Source organism: Scatophagus argus, chromosome 5 (assembly GCF_020382885.2).
Source record: "Scatophagus argus isolate fScaArg1 chromosome 5, fScaArg1.pri, whole genome shotgun sequence".
Taxonomy (NCBI): domain Eukaryota; kingdom Metazoa; phylum Chordata; class Actinopteri; family Scatophagidae; genus Scatophagus; species Scatophagus argus.
This window is the reverse complement of record NC_058497.1, coordinates 18,625,311-18,642,891: the sequence shown is the minus strand read 5'-3', so window position 1 is coordinate 18,642,891 and position 17,581 is coordinate 18,625,311. Positions and strand designations below refer to the sequence as shown.

The following is a 17,581-nucleotide window of genomic DNA, read 5'->3' as shown; positions in this document are numbered from 1 at the left end:
AACTCTCACACAGTATTTACAATCTTTGATCGCTCTGCTCAGTATTCATTTATTGCCCAAACTAGAACAACGACAATGCATCATTTTTTTAGGGCCGAGTACAGAGCAGCCATTTTATTGGGCTGGAGTGTAGAATTAGATGAGAGGACTGCTATGACTCTCATGTGTGTCCTGTAAATATGAAACTACAGCCAGCAGCCAATTGGCTTTGCTTAGCGTAGAGACGGGAAACAGGGGAAACAGCTAGCCTGGCTCTGTAGTCAGGTAATAAAGTCTGCCTACCAACTCCTCTAAAGCTCACATACTAACATATTGTATCTCAAGTTGTATTACCTTTAGACAGTGCCATAGATATTTCCCTTGTTTCCAGACTTTATGCTAAACTAAGCCAGTTGGCTTCTGGCTGTAGCTTCATATTAAATGGACAGATATGAGAGTGGTATCAATCTTATCATCTAACTCTTGGCAAGAAAGACAGTAAAAGTCAGTCTGGCACTAGTGTTCAGCAAAGCATCATGAGATTGTTCACTATAATTACACTTTTGGCTATAAGTTAAAATCAACTTCATATTCACATTTACTTACATCAAAATGGGTGGAGTTTTGCAGCAACCAATGAAGGACAATAGAGAGACCATCTCTCCCAGGACCAGACTTTAAATGCAGCAGGCATTTTGCGCCCCTTGGTTTGAACCCGTCTTCACTGAGGCCTCTGCATTAGTATTTTCTTTCCAACACATGACAATCCTAAATACAACAGCAATAGAACAAAAAGCGAACCCAAATATATAAAATAAATAACATATACATAAAAAAATGAAAATAGACAGACAGGATTACAGATAAGAGGCCATTGTCAGTGAATTCATTTGGCCACAAACACATAATCCCCAAAAGTTTTTCACAAACAACTTGACTATTTAAAAGTGCATTGAGCATATTTGCTCTGAAATCCCTGAAGGGGGGACAGCAGGAGGTAACTGTTTGAAGTTTTGAAAAGGAGGAGGACTTCATCATTTAGAAATCAAGTAACGTGACACCCACGAAGTACACATTCCTCAGACCTTTTTTGGTGGCTCTCAGGAGTGAGGAGGACAAGGGGAAAATAAATTTGCAGCAGGTGCAGCCATTGTTGGTGAGTTTAGCCTTCTCTCCTTGGAGCACTTGCTCCCTGCTGTTTAGAGAAGGATTTTGTATTTTGTTCCCAAGTTTCAATTTGCTACTGCCTGTGTGCCAAGAACATTGACTGCCAGTGACCACCCAGAACTAGGAAGGGTGGATATTCGCTACACACTCTTCACTAATATGTACAAAACATTTAGAAATATTATTATAATGTTAAAGCGGAAGAAAATGGATGGATGGATGGATTATAATGTGATTTATATGTTAAAATTGATGCTTTCAGTTTGAAATCTTGACCCAGTGCTGGGTAAGACTTGGTTGCTTGTAATGCTTTAAACAAGTGTGAGGAATAGTAATGTTTATTGATGTGAGGTCACATTTGGGTTAAGGTTTTCTTGTCCATTAAACTACAGATATTAAAAACGAAAAATATATATGTGAGTTTTTTGAATCATGGTAAATCCATGGTGCATTTACTGACCCTCAGAATGACCCACTCCATTCAAAAATGAGTTTGGCTTATTGTTGCCTCACTCGGATGTTTGACCTTCAGCGTGCAGAATGATGTATGTGGAGAATTTGGCAGTAGAAGGTTGTTTTCACTTTTATCTGCTGAAGAGGGAATGTTTCTCTGTGCTCACCTTCAATCTGGGTTTTAGATGTGCATGTCTGATTTTGTGACACTAGTTTAGAAGCCAGTCATGGTCCAATGTGTACCTGAAACAAGGCGTGATGTGGAAACTTGAAAGCCCCAGTGCTCATATTATGAACACTGGGAATGGACCTTCGAGTGAACTTGGTCCAGGAATAATATTTTCACTCTCCCTTTTTTAATTTAATGAGCAAGAAAAAGTAAATATACTTTAATTTCATCCATCCATTTTCTATACCAGTTATCCATCAGGGTCACGGGGGAGGCTAGAGCCTATCCCAGCTGACTATGGGTGAGAGGTGGGGTGCACCCCGGGCCTTGTCACCAGTCACTCGTAAGGCTCACACACATAAACAGAGAACCACACATGCACACACTTACACATAGGGGCAATGTAGAGTAGCCAATTAACCTAATGTGCATGTTTTTGGGATTGTGGGAGGAAGCCAGTGTGCCTGGAGAAAACTCGTGCAACATGTCTGGTGGAGATCTTTAGGATACGATATATTAATGAATCTCAGCATTTCTCTTGTACTTTACACCACACACTAACAATTTTTCCTGCTGGGCATTAGAAAAGTTAAAATACACATTTCATTCATATCCATTGTGTAGTGTAGTGCTATAATTTGTTCTATTTATATGTGTTATATGTGTTTTTGCATGTTATCCAAACTGCGTGGGCTGATTAAGTTGGCAAATAGCTGATTGTTCTGAGTTAATTGTCCCATGCCCAGAATGGCCCTTGTTTTTTTAATGAATGCACACTTAAGGTAACTTTTACTCACTGCATTACCAAGATTGGTCCACTTTATTTTGTTGATAGTTTCAGCCTTGTGTGAGGAGTCAAACTGTTCAGAGAACAATGAAAACAGCTAAAGCGTTCGTGTCATTATTCGAAACAGTCCAACCCCTAGTTGGTAATACTATGGTCCAAAAGCACATCATTACACCTGATTCATCACACACTGATGCAAATTGTTGATTTGGCCACTGAAACCAACACTTACGTTCGAAGCAGACGTGGGCCCAAAGCAGCAGGATCAGATGAGGAGAGGAACTGAGATGCAGAGTGAAAAGCAAAGCTGCTGTTGAACATTGGCTCATTGTGAATTTTATGGGAGCCAATTGCCAGTTTCAGAATCATGATATTGTTTTGATTATGACTCATTGTGCTTGTCTAGGCCGTGCTGACAGCCATGACCTGTGTGTCAAAAACCAGCAATGTAACATATTTTTCATCTGTCCAGCTGGCAAATGTTAATGGCAGTTGCTGAAAATGTGCATTTGTGAGAATAAATGCATTTGCAATAGTTTTAACGTCAGCACCAATTCGCCGATTGCAGGGCAATAGGATATTAATGGAGGGACAAGGTCTTGAGCAGAGGCGTCAGAAAACCTGTCAGAGTCAGGAGACAGTAAAGGACAAAAGCAGGGAGTGTTGTGGGTGCAGGACTGCTGCAGTGTTTCAATTGGATTTCTACACCTGGAAACTATAAAAACTGAAATTCTTGATTCCTTAATGGTTTAGTGCGGTGATTGTCAACGCGCAGCACATGGGTCCCATCAGGCTTGCAGCATGGGAGTGATCCTGAGAGTATTTTCATTTCATGCTTTCCAACCTCTTCGGCTGCTGTTTTGCAAAGCGCAGTTTGTAGACAGGGTCACATTTCAGATGTCTGTGACTTGTTAACAGCTCCACCAGATCGTGTTTCTTTAATTTATAAATTTTCAAACGGTCCCGTGTCTCACCAAAAATTAACAATTAGAGGAACTTTCCAAAAACTGAAGACAAATTAGCATATCAGAACTTTTTTTTCTCTCTCTTCTTTGCTCTCCAATTAACTAGTTGAGGACCCCTGAGGTTTATCTGCTGTCCCTGCATACATAACTATGAAGTAGTTAAAATCAACTCCACCTCCAGCAGCAACAACACATTATTAATAATCTAAAGATCTCCTACATTATAATCCATCAGTCAGAAGGACCAAACCAGTACTTTGATAGTTTAATAATATTTTTCTGCTAATACTTATGTGCTTAAGTGGGATTTTACATGTCGGGCTTTTATTTGTACTGACGTATTGTCTCTGGAATTGTTGGAGAATCGTGAAGCTTGTCTGTTAGATGCAAGAGGTTTCAGTTGGGTTTATATTCCTGTCTAAGCTGTTGAATTGAGTCTCAAACTGTCATTCCGAGGACAACCTTTAGTTAAATATTTAGTAATCATAATGGACTCTTAGAAAAACTGTGGCCCTTGGAAAAATGTAGTTGGTGAGCCCTGTTTTTTTCCCTGGTTTAATGGATGTTGATGTTCTGAATTTGCAGGAAGAATAGCCACATTTTTTAAGAGTGTCTTATAAACTGGGCTTCAAACAAACTGTATAATCTCACTAATCCAAACCGTTCATTCCAGTTTTCCATCCCTGAAATATTATCAATTGTGTGAAAAACAAAACAACTCCCAGCGCGCAGTTTTTGAAACATTTACAGATTTTCACATCATCTTATGATTTTCAACATTTCTGTAGGCTGGTTGATGTTCACAGAAGCGTGTTTTGTTGCACCATGTGACACGTGCGACTTTGTCAGTGTGACATAGGTTCTCTGTGACTCTCATAACTCTGCCGCCCCATGGTTATTCATCATTGTGCTCTGCCAGGCACATGATGACATCTGCTTGTTCCCAATGGGCCCATAATGATCACTCCCAAACAAAAGGACAACATATGCCAGCAAATAGCTCATTCAACGCAGACTTACTCGAGCTATAGCAACTAAATTCCTAATTGCTGTGTGAAGAAGCTGAGAATTACAGTGCTCCCTCTCATAATGTGTTTTTTAATGAACAAGTTATGAGAATCACGCTTGTTATTCTCAAACACAGATCTTTAAAGTAAAATATTTTAATAATTTAGAGGTTTTCACAAAAATAAAACTCGTTTGCAGGCTTTTCATAACCCATGAATGATGTGTGTGTGTCTACTGCTGTTAATTTCATATATTATTTTCATCATGTTGCACCCATAACCCTTGCATGAATGAATGAAAAATCAGTGTGAGGCAAATGTTCTTTGGTCCACAAACAACTAACCTTTTCTACCAACATTATATTTACAGTCACTTGTTTGTGCCTTTTCCATGACGTCTTTAAGTAGTAACCTCCCATCCATGTATTTTGCCAGTTTCCATTTAACACTGTCTCTCTAGTGTTCAAGCGTTGGAAGCTCTATGACTTCAGCTGGCTTTAATGACACACAGGAGATTGGTTAAAGGTGCTCATAACCATGTATAATTATGTCTGCGACTCCCACTTCTGTTTTCTGGAGGATTTAATACTAGACAAAATGATGTTGTGGTCCATGTGAGAGCTTGTTGTCCCAGACTAATCATGCTTGCTACAGTGGCTTAATTAGTGTGTGTTTCTGCATCACAGATAGGTCTTAGCATGATAGCCTTGTGCTATTTTTGTGTAGCTTTTCAGCAGCATTGCATGACCTCAAACAAATGCACCACTCTCATGCCACCCACTGACTGCAGTGTCTCATTTCTCAGCAAAATTACAATTTTCTTCCCCTTTGAGGGCTTTTTACTGTTTTGTTTTGTAATTGACGAGCTCTCGCTTCAGTTAAAGCCATCACACGCCTGTCAAAAAAAAAAGCACCTTTTGTTTAGCTAACTGCATTCAACAAATAGCTTAATTTTAATGAGCTGTTTTGCTCCTGATAAATATTTGCTTGTGAGTCTTATTGAAAAAGTAAAGCTGAATTGTCCATCAATTCTCTTTCATCCCGCTGCCACCCTGTGCCGGGGCTAGTCCTTCAGGCTCTTCCTATTTCAAAAAGACTAATGACCTTTCACTGCGCGACAGCCTGGACAGGTGTGAGGCCGATGTAAATCCACGTCAAATCAAGTCCTGTTGTGGTGCATGTATTGTATGTGGCTGGTTCGAAAAGGCTGAGAAAGAGGCTTGTCATGCTGTTCTCCACACGAGTGTGTCTGCAGCTGCCTATGAATTGTGCCCCCTGGCTGGAGTGCCATGTGGGAGTGAGTTGGCCAGAGAGAGGCCTTTCTCTCTCAGAGGTTACCTGCACTATAACTCATACTGCCATTTGGCAGGAGAACAATGCTGCCTTTTACTGCTATGGTTTAGCCCACAGTTGACTTTCTGACCTACAAATCGTCCATGGATGAGAAGTCAAAGATTCACAAGCAACTGGAAATTCGGGGTTATAAGGGTTTTGACATAACATAAGCAGACAAGACTCATGAGTCTCCCTGTTCTTATGAAAGTCTGTTGTGAAACTGTCCTTGTGAATCACACTGATTTTATGAAAAAAAAAAAAAAAGTGCAACATAGCGAGGAACATTTTTCAACACGTCAGCTTGTAGCTTCTTTTTTCATAATATGAGCTATAACAACTTCTTTTACAGACATTTCCCCCTGTTTTTGAAAAAAAAAACACCTATATAACATCATGTCAAAGTAAGTTTTAAGCAAGAGAGAAAAAAAAATAGACAAAAGAAGACAAAATCTCTTCCTTGCTGTCGTGCTGACAGGTAGGTTTAAGCAGGCATAGATAAACAATTTCTCCTGCATTGTTTCACTTTATGGTTAAATTTTCTCATATCAAATTCCTCACTGATACAAATGCTCCCTGAAAATATGGCCTCTCCAAAATATACTCATATTTCAGCCCTCATAATGCTGAGCCCAGAGTCATCCAGCCTGGAAATTGCTCATGGAGAATTCTTGTTCGCCTGGATATTATATGTGCCACATCCCATCCCGGCCTTTGTGAAGACCCTCTTCCCTGAATGGCCAATTTCCCTCTTCCAGACACTGACATTTCAGCTATCAGACTGCCTTCGGTCACAGGGAAAGAAATCTAGCCCACCCCCCTCTTCAAATACTGTTAGAGGAGAATCTTTTCCTGATACCCTGATGCCCCCCTACCACCATCAACACCACCTCCGCCATACACTCCATCCCCGGCGGCAACATTATGCTGTCCTTGATGTTTTATCATTAGTTTGGGAGTGTGTGGTCCCCCACTGCTGTCTTTTGATGGAGTGCAGACAGTAAAGGCATGGAGACAGCCAGCCAATTTCCCCTGCTGCGACTCTCCCACAGCAAGGGGTCATGCTATCTTTCCCCTGCACCAGATCCAGGCATATATTCCCCTGATGAGGAAGCTTTCAGCCCTCCTTAGTACCATTGCATACCTGAATTGCCCTCCATTTTGTCTTTCTGATTATTTTGTTTGGGGGTTAGTGACAGGCCTAATCAGTACAGTGTGGGGCGGAGGATGCTGCTCTGGGCTCTGCTGTGCTGCAGCGGGAGACCACCAGAGTGGTTTAATTTGCAGTTTGACTTAATTATTGAGAGAGACTGTGGAAAATAGCAATACCTTTTCATGACTGCCAGACATTATTATTCCCAGTTAATTAAAAACCATATCAAAAAAGAAATACAATAGCTTACTATAATTTAATATGATATAATAATAATGTATAATATATAGAATCCCAGCTCAGTGAAATATTAATGTTATTATCTCTGCCTTTTAGCCACATTATGGGGTGTGGTTTAGTGGATAGTCTGTCATGTCTGTCTGAAGGTCAGTCTGTCCACCACTTTGATCCAGACCGAAGTAAAGAAGTAAGTACAGATGGATAGATCACCATGACAGTTCGTGCAGACATTACGCCCAGATGATATGAGCTAACGATTTTGATGATATCCTCGCTTTTCCACCAGCACCACCTAGAAGTTGACATTTTTGCATTTTTAGTGAAATGTCTATTGACAACTGTTGGAGGGATTGCCATGAAATTTGGTACAGATACTTATGGAGCCCAGAGGATACATTTTAACAACTTTGTCCATCCAGTTAAACATCTCAGTAGCTGCATGATGGCTTAGTACAAAATCTCATATGGACATCTATGGTTCCCAGAGGATCAATCCTAATGACTTTGATACTTTGATGATTCTCCGATTTCCTGTAGTGCCACAATGGGGTTGACTTTTCTGACTCAACATTGGATATGTTGACTAACTATTAGATGAAATTTGTTGCACACACTCATGTCCCCTGCAGGATGAGTTACTTGGGGATCCTTTAACTTTTCATGTAATGCCATCATAGGTCAGTACAAAATTTGTCCAACACTTTGGTTTCAGAGCAAATATCTGCTAAATTAAAGACTTTTCCATCAGGTGATTAGTGATAATTGCAAATATTAGCATGCTAACACACACATGCTAAAGGCTGTTCAACTTGGTGCAAACGTTATTTAAACTTACAAACATGGAGTATTGTTGTTGCCCCATCCTTAAGCTTAAGTTGAATTGACATCTGTATAAAAAAAAAAAAAAAAAAAAAAAAAGTCAAGCATTTTGGATCTTCCTTCAGGCAGTACTGCAGGATCTCTGTGTGAAAACCCCTAATGATAATATGATAAACAATGTGTCTGCTAAACAGCAACATGCTAGCATTGCCATTGTGAGCACGTCCGCCTGCTGACTTTAGCGTTTAGCTCAAAGCATCCCTGTGTGGGCATGGGCTCTTCAAAATTAGCTTACCACACAAGGTAAAACGTGCATGGTATGATTTTTATAGCACAGGTTCTCATCTTCAATGACTTTTATCTGTTTCTTTACTCTTGTCTTCCTTTATTTCTTATACATGTTCTTTATTTATTTATTTTTTTTACTCTTTTCATCTAGATGCTCCCACTACTAGCCCCACACCCACCACCAACCCAGTCAACACGCAAGGTACTGTATGCCCCCACTACTGTCCCTCTCAGCAATGTGTGTGTATGTCTGTGTGTGTGTGTGTATGTGCACGTGGGAGTCTGCATGCACGTGTGATCAGGTGATCAGGGAGAGAAAGAACGAGGGCTTGTACCTAAGGCTAAGAGAGGCCATGGATGGCCAGTTTTAATCAGATAGTGCTGCTGATAGGTGACATTGAGGACAAGCAGTTCTGGGCTGTCAGAGACACCTGTCATAGTCCTTTCCACTCATATGTTTGATCTGAGAAAATGTAGAAACTCTGCTTTGCTGTTCTGCTATCTTATCAGCATCTGCAGCTATATCTCCACTGGCCCATCCATCATATTATAATGCCCTTTACATCTCTCCTACAAATGCCAGTCACATTTCGTCTTTGCAAGGCCGAAAAACATCAATAACTATTTTCTCAAAGACATGAAATAAATGAAAGGCAGTTCATTTTCAGAGTTTATAGCAGAGCAACCTTTTGGCATCTTCTGTACACACTATTTTATACTTTGATTTAGCTATGTTGCAAAAATTTATTTTAATTTTAACCTTTTTTTTTTTTTAAATCGCTATTATTTCAAAAGCACTGCTAAGGCTAGACAGATGGCGAGGCAACCTTGGGAGCTGACATTTGGATATGCCAGAATGTGACATTTCAATACAAAAAAACTATCCTTAAAGAATAGATCGGTTTATCAATGCCTGTTTTAGAGATGCAGCAATTTTGGCCCTTTTGCAATGACCATTATGCAATTGATACGTACATAAACATGTAGTAATAATATTGAGCAAATAAGTTTGAAACTCAGTGCGAGACGGCATCAAAAGCTGCAATATTCTCATTCAGCTGTCAGATAAGGTTCATATGTCCATTTATTTGATCAAACAATTTACTTTTTAATAGCTCACTTATGGACTGTGTATCCAGGCTCAACAGTCACATGATCAATAGTGCATGAGGTCTGCTGAGTTTTATTTTCAAATCTCTGCTCATTATGACAGAGCTCCTCTCCTGTGCATGCCTTAAGTTACTTCCTCAAGTCTGAAACTTCTCCTTCAAACATGTTTTTTGTTTTCTTTTTTCCTCTTTCAAATCAAGTTAGCAGCAACGTGATCATGCTGCATGGATGGACAAAGCCTCACTTCTGCTCACTCACTCCATGTGGGTGTGGCTCAAGTCTAAACAGGAAGTCGCTTTCGCAGGAGTGTGCATTACTCTGCACTTTTTTTCCCTCTCAGCTCTCCTCAGAGTTACACTGATGCAGCCGTCTCCGTGTTTTCTGCTGAAACATTCCAGTAATTTCCGAAAGACAGGCTTGAAAGAGGATTTACCATTATTTATGCAGTACATGCTGGGAGGATGTAATTGAGCTTTCTTGCAGTTCACTACTCTTCTAAATACCCTGTCACAGGGGCAATGGTAAGCTGTCTTGCGGTAGATTGCTTTGCGCTGCCGTAATCAGCATAACAGCACAGTAGAGCATTTTCTTCTTGCCAGTAAGGAAGTATACGGCGCAATTTTTTATTCATTCATTCATTATAGGTGTGAATTGGCATGGCCACTGGCAGCACCAGCTGTGAGTTTCTGTTGTAATCAGGGGCAGCTGAGCTACTATAGTATATGACCATGATTTTAAAGGTTCAGTCAGTATTTTTGGGTGCATATATTTCATTGTTATTGTCATATAAACACACACTGAGTTTGATTTCTTGATCTTTTTTTGTGTGTTGGTAAACTAAAAAATGGTAACTCATTACAGATTTAATGAAGAAAGTGTTTAATAATCTGGTAAAACATATACACCTCGTCTTTTATTACTTCTATGGATGGCTGAGTACTTAAATCTGGTTGCAATTTGAACCTTTTATTGACATTTTTGGTAATTAATGATGTGAATTTAATTATTTAATTAATTTATTTTATTAATTTATGTTTTAGTTGGATCTTGTTTGTATTATATGCTTTTTTGTTCCAGGTTAAGGCAGATGGCTGCCTGCCCAGAGCTCGGGTCTGTTTCAAGGTTCTTCAAAGTAAAATCTAAATGTGCTTTCTCTGGAAAGTGTCATGTTGTGATTCGACGCTATATTAATAAAATTAGCAACTGATGTGGCTGAAGCCAGTGGAGATCCAATAAAATTAACAAGTAAATATATAGTAGATTCAGTTGTTTTGGGTTGATCACATCTTGCCTCTTTTAAATTTCATATTTTGTGCTGTATTTTAATATCCCTACCTAGAAGTAAGTATTTGCACAAGCAATGGGTGCCATGTGGTCACGCTGTGTTGCCTCTGTGGTATGAAAGAAACATGTAAGGGGCTTTCAGAATTGTGTTAACCCACTCTCTGATGTTTTTGGTGGTTCAAGATACAAAAATTTGATTTAATTTCCTAAATTCTATGATTTCACTGGCTAAATCTTCTTCGCTCCATTGTTTTTCCTCTTGCTGCAGCTTCACACACCAAAGCCTCTGTTCAACGCCTAAATAGTTTTGTGCAGTCGGGGTGCAAATGCCACATTAAAGCACAGAAGCTCGAAGCTTGTTTGTCTTCTGTGCAGTTTTGCGTTTAGAAAGTTTCACAAGAGTTAATATTGTCAGGTCTTTCACTTTCTTTAAAGATACAGTGTGTGTGTGTGTGTGTGTGTGTGTGTGTGTGCATACCTCATGGGAGAGATAAGTCACCCTTTCAGAGGAACATTTCTTTCATGTGTTTGAAAGTTTTCAGATCCTGTTTCTCTGCATGTGGTTTTATTGCCTATTTACACTGAAACACAAAGCTTTTAGCAGACGTCTTGTATCAAGAAAAAGTTGACAGACGTTTGTGACCTTCTGTCTCACAGATCCACACCCTTGATTTAGGCATATCACACTAAACACAGCATGTTGCGTGCCGTATGCTAGTCTGAATTATACATTTTCATATGAATGAAACAGAATATTGTCCTCAAGATTGACAGGGAAAAAAAGCACTCCTCAAGTTCTTGTCAGTCGTTAAATTTCTTTTGGGGGACGGGGTAGAATTTACCCAGAATCCCCAGCTCTGATGGAATAAAGGGAGTCTGTGACAATAATGCTCCAGCTCATCGGATGCTCAGAGATGATCCAAGGCAGGGACATCAGATCCTGGCTAAGCCCTTAGTAACACCCCCCCTCCCCCAGCTCACTGGGAGGAGCCAGAGGAAAGGCAAGGAACAAGGAAACAAGGAATTATGTTGTAGACTTGATTAAAAAGTCCCGATGTTTCTGCAGATCTGCAGTTACAAGGTAAAGTGTTGTTTAGCATGCCACAGTTGGACCTCTGTTGAATGGTGTGCAGAAATATAAAAACTCAGGAACTAAACATTTAAAGAGTCTTTGGGGTGTGATGAGTTAAAGGTGGTTTTCTGAGGTCAACAGCCTTCTGCTTTATGGATAGTACAAGCAGTAAATTGACTGCCAGCAAGAGCTTTGCAGGCCAGCATTACACTATTCACGAATCAGAGTCTGGTCTTTATACTGCACCCTTTAGACTTGATAATACTACTAACCGTAATATAGTTTTTTATCGTCTGCTTGGCTAAGCCGTCAGGGATTTGTAGATCCTCATGACTTAACTTGTGGTGCACAGAATACATACATGACTTCAGGGTAATTCTCTCATCTTTGTTTCAACAAACACATGGATGTTTTTTTTTTTTCCAAATGACTAAAATCATGTGATTTAGTGCCAGATGGTATTTTAGGAATCCATTTCTGGCGTGTTTTCATACGAGCTTTGTGTGTTGTTTCCTCCCTCGGTGCTGGTACATGTTAGGTGTTGGCAGGTTTCCACTGCTGTTAAGTCTTGGGATTTAAGCCTTAAACTCCTCGTACACTATTGACTTCAACAAAGACTGTTATGAGTGCATTTAGTATTCAACATAATTAGCCATTAAACATTTAGCAGCGTTGTTTTAACTCTCACATGTATCATTTCTCTTTGAAGTATTTCATTGGAAAAATTAAAGAATCATTTGGAAATGCTAATTAGTTTTTTTCTCACATTTGTTTACTCTGATTCCCAGATGAAATTGTTTTTTTTCTGACCTGCAGGTTTTTTTTCCCCCTATCCTTTAAACAGTTATTAAAGAAAGAAAATATTGTAATGGTCCATTTTAATTGGTCTCCAAGGAATAGGTTAGTAATGCCAGCCCACCCTGAAGTTAAGAGAGTGTTTCACTGCAGTAATATTGTCTTATTTATTTAATTTTATTTTTCATTGAGCAGTTGCAAATGGTTATGAGAGCTCTACTTAGCACATTAGTGTTTGAAGACTGAATGTTATGAACTCACACTGTGTCCTCATTTTCGACTGCTGAGGTGTACTTTTGTGGCAAGTTGCTTCATTCCGCTTTAGGAAGAGAATAGTGATTTGTATTATTTTCTCAACCTTTTCCCTTGCCTTGATCCCTACTTGGGGGCGGGGACACGTTGAAGTGGAAGATGGGCGCAGCCGCCTTTTGTGCAGGGTATTTTGCTGTTCTCAAAAGACAGAATAAACTGCTATCGAGGAGTCCAAGTTTACTGTTACAATTTCCATTCGTTTGCCATTTTGCACCGCAGCACCTCTGTTAAATGTCACAGCTGTATTTGTACATCTTCAAATCATTGTTTGGGTTATTACAAAGGACTCAGGGAATCTATTTAGAGGCCAAGCAGTAGCATTGGAATTCAAGTGAGGCTTTTATTGTGCTCTGTTGATGGTCTGCAGCAACAGCAATACCAAAAATGATTCGGTAGAGATTGCCCATGTGTGCTCATCTCATTATATTCATTTCCTTTTCGAACAGCAACAAATACAAAAGCTGCGGATGTTGGCAGTTCAGTGTTGCAAAAATGGCTATTGATGGTCCTTAAGTTGATTCTGCCACATTGCTCCATTGTCCCGTCACTGTCCAGGAAAGGGTTACTGTGAGAGTCTGTTCAGTGCTAGTGAAGGCTTTGCTCCACCAGTGCAAGAGAGTCATTGTTTCAATTATATCCATGTAATTACATCTATAAATTGTAATGTGCTTGTGTGTGTATGTGTGTGTCTGTGTGTGTATGTGTTGGGGGTCTAGAGCATGTGTGATATGCCTCCTCAGGCAGCAGAAACTGTTGAAAGGAGGGGAAAAAAGGCTGTGGAAACTGAAATCATATTCCATGTAATCAGCCTGGTGACAAGCTTGTAGCTCTGATCTCCACGCTGACAGATGCTCTGTTGCTGACCAGAGCGGCAATTAGTCATTCCAGCACGGAGACGGAAAGGTATGACTGTAAAGCATGTGGTATTGTGGAGTTCAGCAGACCAGATTTCGCCACCGCGCAGACACAGGCATCAGTTGCAAATCCTCTTTATTCCACCATAAATCCCCATGGCTGTGCACACCCTGTCAGGACGCCGGTGTGGACATGTCAACACTCCCCGATCAAGCCGGGAGCAGAGCTGTGTCGGCAGTATGGACACCAGCCACATTACAGACATAATCAAATTCTACTTATTTCAAGTGTGAGGCCACAAAGGTTGCTGTAATAACACTGTCTGTCATTTGGAGGCTTTTTTTCTTGTCAAAGCACCTTGTAGTATTATGAATGCATATATATCGAACATGGATGGCCTTAGGAGATCACACTCCTGATCCTGGAGAGTACTGAAAGACAACATAATCTGCACAGAAAGAGGGAAGAATGATAGTAATGATGATATGAGAAAATCTGTTCTTACTGAGGTTAAAGATCAGGGTCGGATACAGATCAGCACTTCTGGAAATTAGACCACCCTTTTCACTGTGTTCCTCAAATGAAATAAGTGCACAAAATAACATGAACACCTGATACAAAATTGCAAAAGTCCATGGCGGTATTGATTCAAGATTGTGCTGTTGATGCTGGGATCACATGCCTAATGTTCCTGTTATTTTGTCCACGTTGTGAGCAAAAAAAAAAATGTCTCTGAACATAAAAGGGATACTTCAGCAATTTATGGTCCATAAAAATGAGAGACTCACAGGTGACAGATTTAGGAGTGGCTCAGTACAAAAAGCGTGTCGTTGTCTTCCTGTTCACGATAGCGAACAGCAACTGGTCACAGTGTCAGTGAGTGAACGAGAGGAAGCTTCCATAGGCAACTTATATAAATAAATATAGACGTTTAAAACTAAAGATTTTTGCTAAAATATTCTTATCTCAACATCCGCTTTTCTCCCAAGCCACATTACTTGACCTTCTTCAATGCCTGGAGTTTGCTCTGCTATCTAGAGGAGGATTGTTGCTATCGCGTATCGGTGTGGAATTTTAGTCATGTGACAAATAACAAATATAGCCAAAATTTAAGCTTTATAGGCTGACATATTAGTCCCCGAATCTGTACTCTGAGTTCATAATAAATGTTTTCTTTTTGGGTTATTTTACATAGTGACCACAGAATACATTCTTTGTAACAGCTCATTACTAGTAATACTATAGACAATAGATGTCGGTGTCTCACTGCATTCTATCATGTACCTCATAATCTCCTTACAATATAATAAGGGCTGCAGCAACACCATAAAATAAATAAAAATAAGCACAACATTGATATTTATTGAACTGACAACAGGAAAACCAGCATTCAGCCGTGTACTTAATGTAGGCAACATGATATGCAGCCAACCATAACTGTTGATACTGTAGGTGTTTAGGGATTTTGAGTTTCTCTTTGACATTTTTGTGATAGAGTCTCGATGCTTACTCTGGGCGAATTTTTCCACCTGTTAAATAAAGCTCCCTCGCTGTGCAGAGGCGGCCGAGACCCTGCATGTTTCCTTGTGGATGTGTCAAGCGGGAGACAGCAGGGAGCAAGGTGAGGGCAGGAAGGTATGGGAGGTGAGGGAGGGAGGGGAGGAAGGGAAGACAGGACTGTGCACAGGCCATTTAGTGGGTGAATGTTCATTAGCATGGAGCATGGGCTCGTTCCCTCTCCTCGGGGGAATGAGCTGTGCTATCTGACATCCCCGATACAGTAAACAAACTGCGCCTTGCACATCCCTGCTTCACACACACTGACGCACAGCACCAGCTTGCTTGACGAAGACGGGTCCATTTTAAGAAAGCGTTCAGCTGAAACAAAACTATTCTAATTAATTGGTTTCATTGCAGTTCGTCTTCCAAGATGTCCTTGTGCTAAATGAACGCAACCTGAGGGAGATGGTGTTGTTTTTAGGTTGAGACCCCCTCAACTTGACTTATTACACCCTCACAGTGTTGAGAAATTCTGCACCCTCCGCTCATCTTTTATCAAAATCGTTCAAGTTCAGAGCATGACTAGTGAGATTGATGGAAAATTGAGCTGCTCTCTCATGCAGCAAAGAACAGTGCAGCCATTCCCTCGCCTGCCACTCCTCCATCAGTCCAAATGTGCCCAGATATAGACTATTGATAAACGCCTCTGAACTATTCTGAGACTGGAAATTTAAAGGCTTCAGATTTTGCCTTGTTCTTCTGTGGTGCACGGATAAATCTGGCTAAATGCTAGACAGCGATACTCTCTGACACCTGAGGCAGCCACGTATTTCTCTGTATGGGGACTCGGGTGCCAATTTATCTCCAGACTTGTGTCTATTTCTGATGATTGAGTTCTGTAACTTCCAGAAATGGCCTCTTAAATCACAATGTATTTTACAGTGTGTGAACTCTTGGTGAAATTGCAGACAGCGTCTACTGTTTCATGGTGAAATAACTGTCTTAAAACATTTTTCAACATTGCTCACTCAAGGGGCTAAGGCAGCCATTTCAACTCTATGAAACCCTGAAAACGCTCATATAACGAGTTGGGTTCGGCAGTATAACATCATAAATGTATGGCTTACAACTCAGAGAGACATCAGACTTTATTTTAAACATGTTCAGGTGATAGGTTTGTTTTTTTTCACTCTTTTGCCAAGCGTTAGATGACAAGATTGATTATACTCTTAATATCTATCGGTAGCCAATTAGCGTAGCTTAGCACAAAGACTGGAAACATGGAAGTCAGAGCACCTGGCCAATAAATAGTCTGGCACATGAAATAATCCCTGTCAAATCTCAACGTGTCAGTGTGTTAAGGTGCTAGTAGTGGGAATTTTTGCTGGCTTAAGATAGAGCCAGCCAAGCTGTTACCCCGTTTCTGGTCTTTATGCTAAACTAAGCTAACAGACAGCAACATGATAATGGTACTGATCTTCTCATTTAATTGGAGGAACTAAAGCCAATACGTTCAAAAATATTATACTGTTCCCTTAAAAATAATATGAAAAGATATTTTGTGGATTTAAATTTAATTTTGTAGATTTAAATAGATTTTGAATTTGAAGTGTGTCATGGACCATGGGACCACAACACTGTCCATAAAGCTGGAAAGGAAAGCAGAGATCTGAGCAAGTTACAAATTTTAGTAAGTAAGAAGTTTCAGTATTGTAAAGCTGAATTACTGGCAGTGGCTTTGTCAGTAAGTAAGAACTACATGATTTGAAAGCTTATTTATGGGATTTTTAATTGCAAACTGAGAACTATTTACATTTACTGTCCTACGTGGACCACACTGTGCATTGGTATCATCTCATTTTCAGTGGTAAACAACATAAGTTGGCATTTTTCTCTCCAACATTTTCAAGTGTTTCCTCTGCGGTTGGGTCATGCTAAAATGTTTTGAGAAAGAAAAACAAGCAAACAATTCAGTTTATTTTGGGAGCCTAATGATTTAATGGCCATAGCTCCCATTGTGGTCAGTGTCTGGCTGAAGGTATTAGCTTTCTGACTGGCTGATAGGGTTTACTGATCATGACATTATTTACGGTTATTGTCCTGTTTTCAGACTCCAGGGCTGGCGAGGGGGCACCTCAGAAAATTGACCATGCTGTCATCGGAGGAGTGGTTGCTGTGGTCATGTTTGCCATCCTCTGTGCACTCATTGTTCTTGGTCGATACTTTGCCAGACACAAAGGTAAAGCACCGGCAATCACACTTTATCATGAACACGTCTTAGAGTTCAAGTGTTT

General features: G+C 40.1%; 1 protein-coding gene across 4 annotated transcripts in view; it reads left to right on the top strand.

Moving 5' to 3' along the window:
* cadm1b (cell adhesion molecule 1b) overlaps window positions 1–17,581 on the top strand; it is a 132,628-nt gene that overhangs the window by 110,938 nt on the left and 4,109 nt on the right. For 2 of the 4 annotated variants that reach the window (XM_046389407.1, XM_046389406.1), the window contains 2 exons: window positions 8,511–8,561; window positions 17,398–17,526. In XM_046389407.1, coding sequence (XP_046245363.1) covers window positions 8,511–8,561; window positions 17,398–17,526 — 180 coding nt within the window. Of the gene's footprint in view, window positions 1–8,510; window positions 8,562–10,546; window positions 14,690–17,397; window positions 17,527–17,581 lie in introns of those variants that run through there. The other 2 variants (XM_046389409.1, XM_046389408.1) reach the window with 2 other exon arrangements.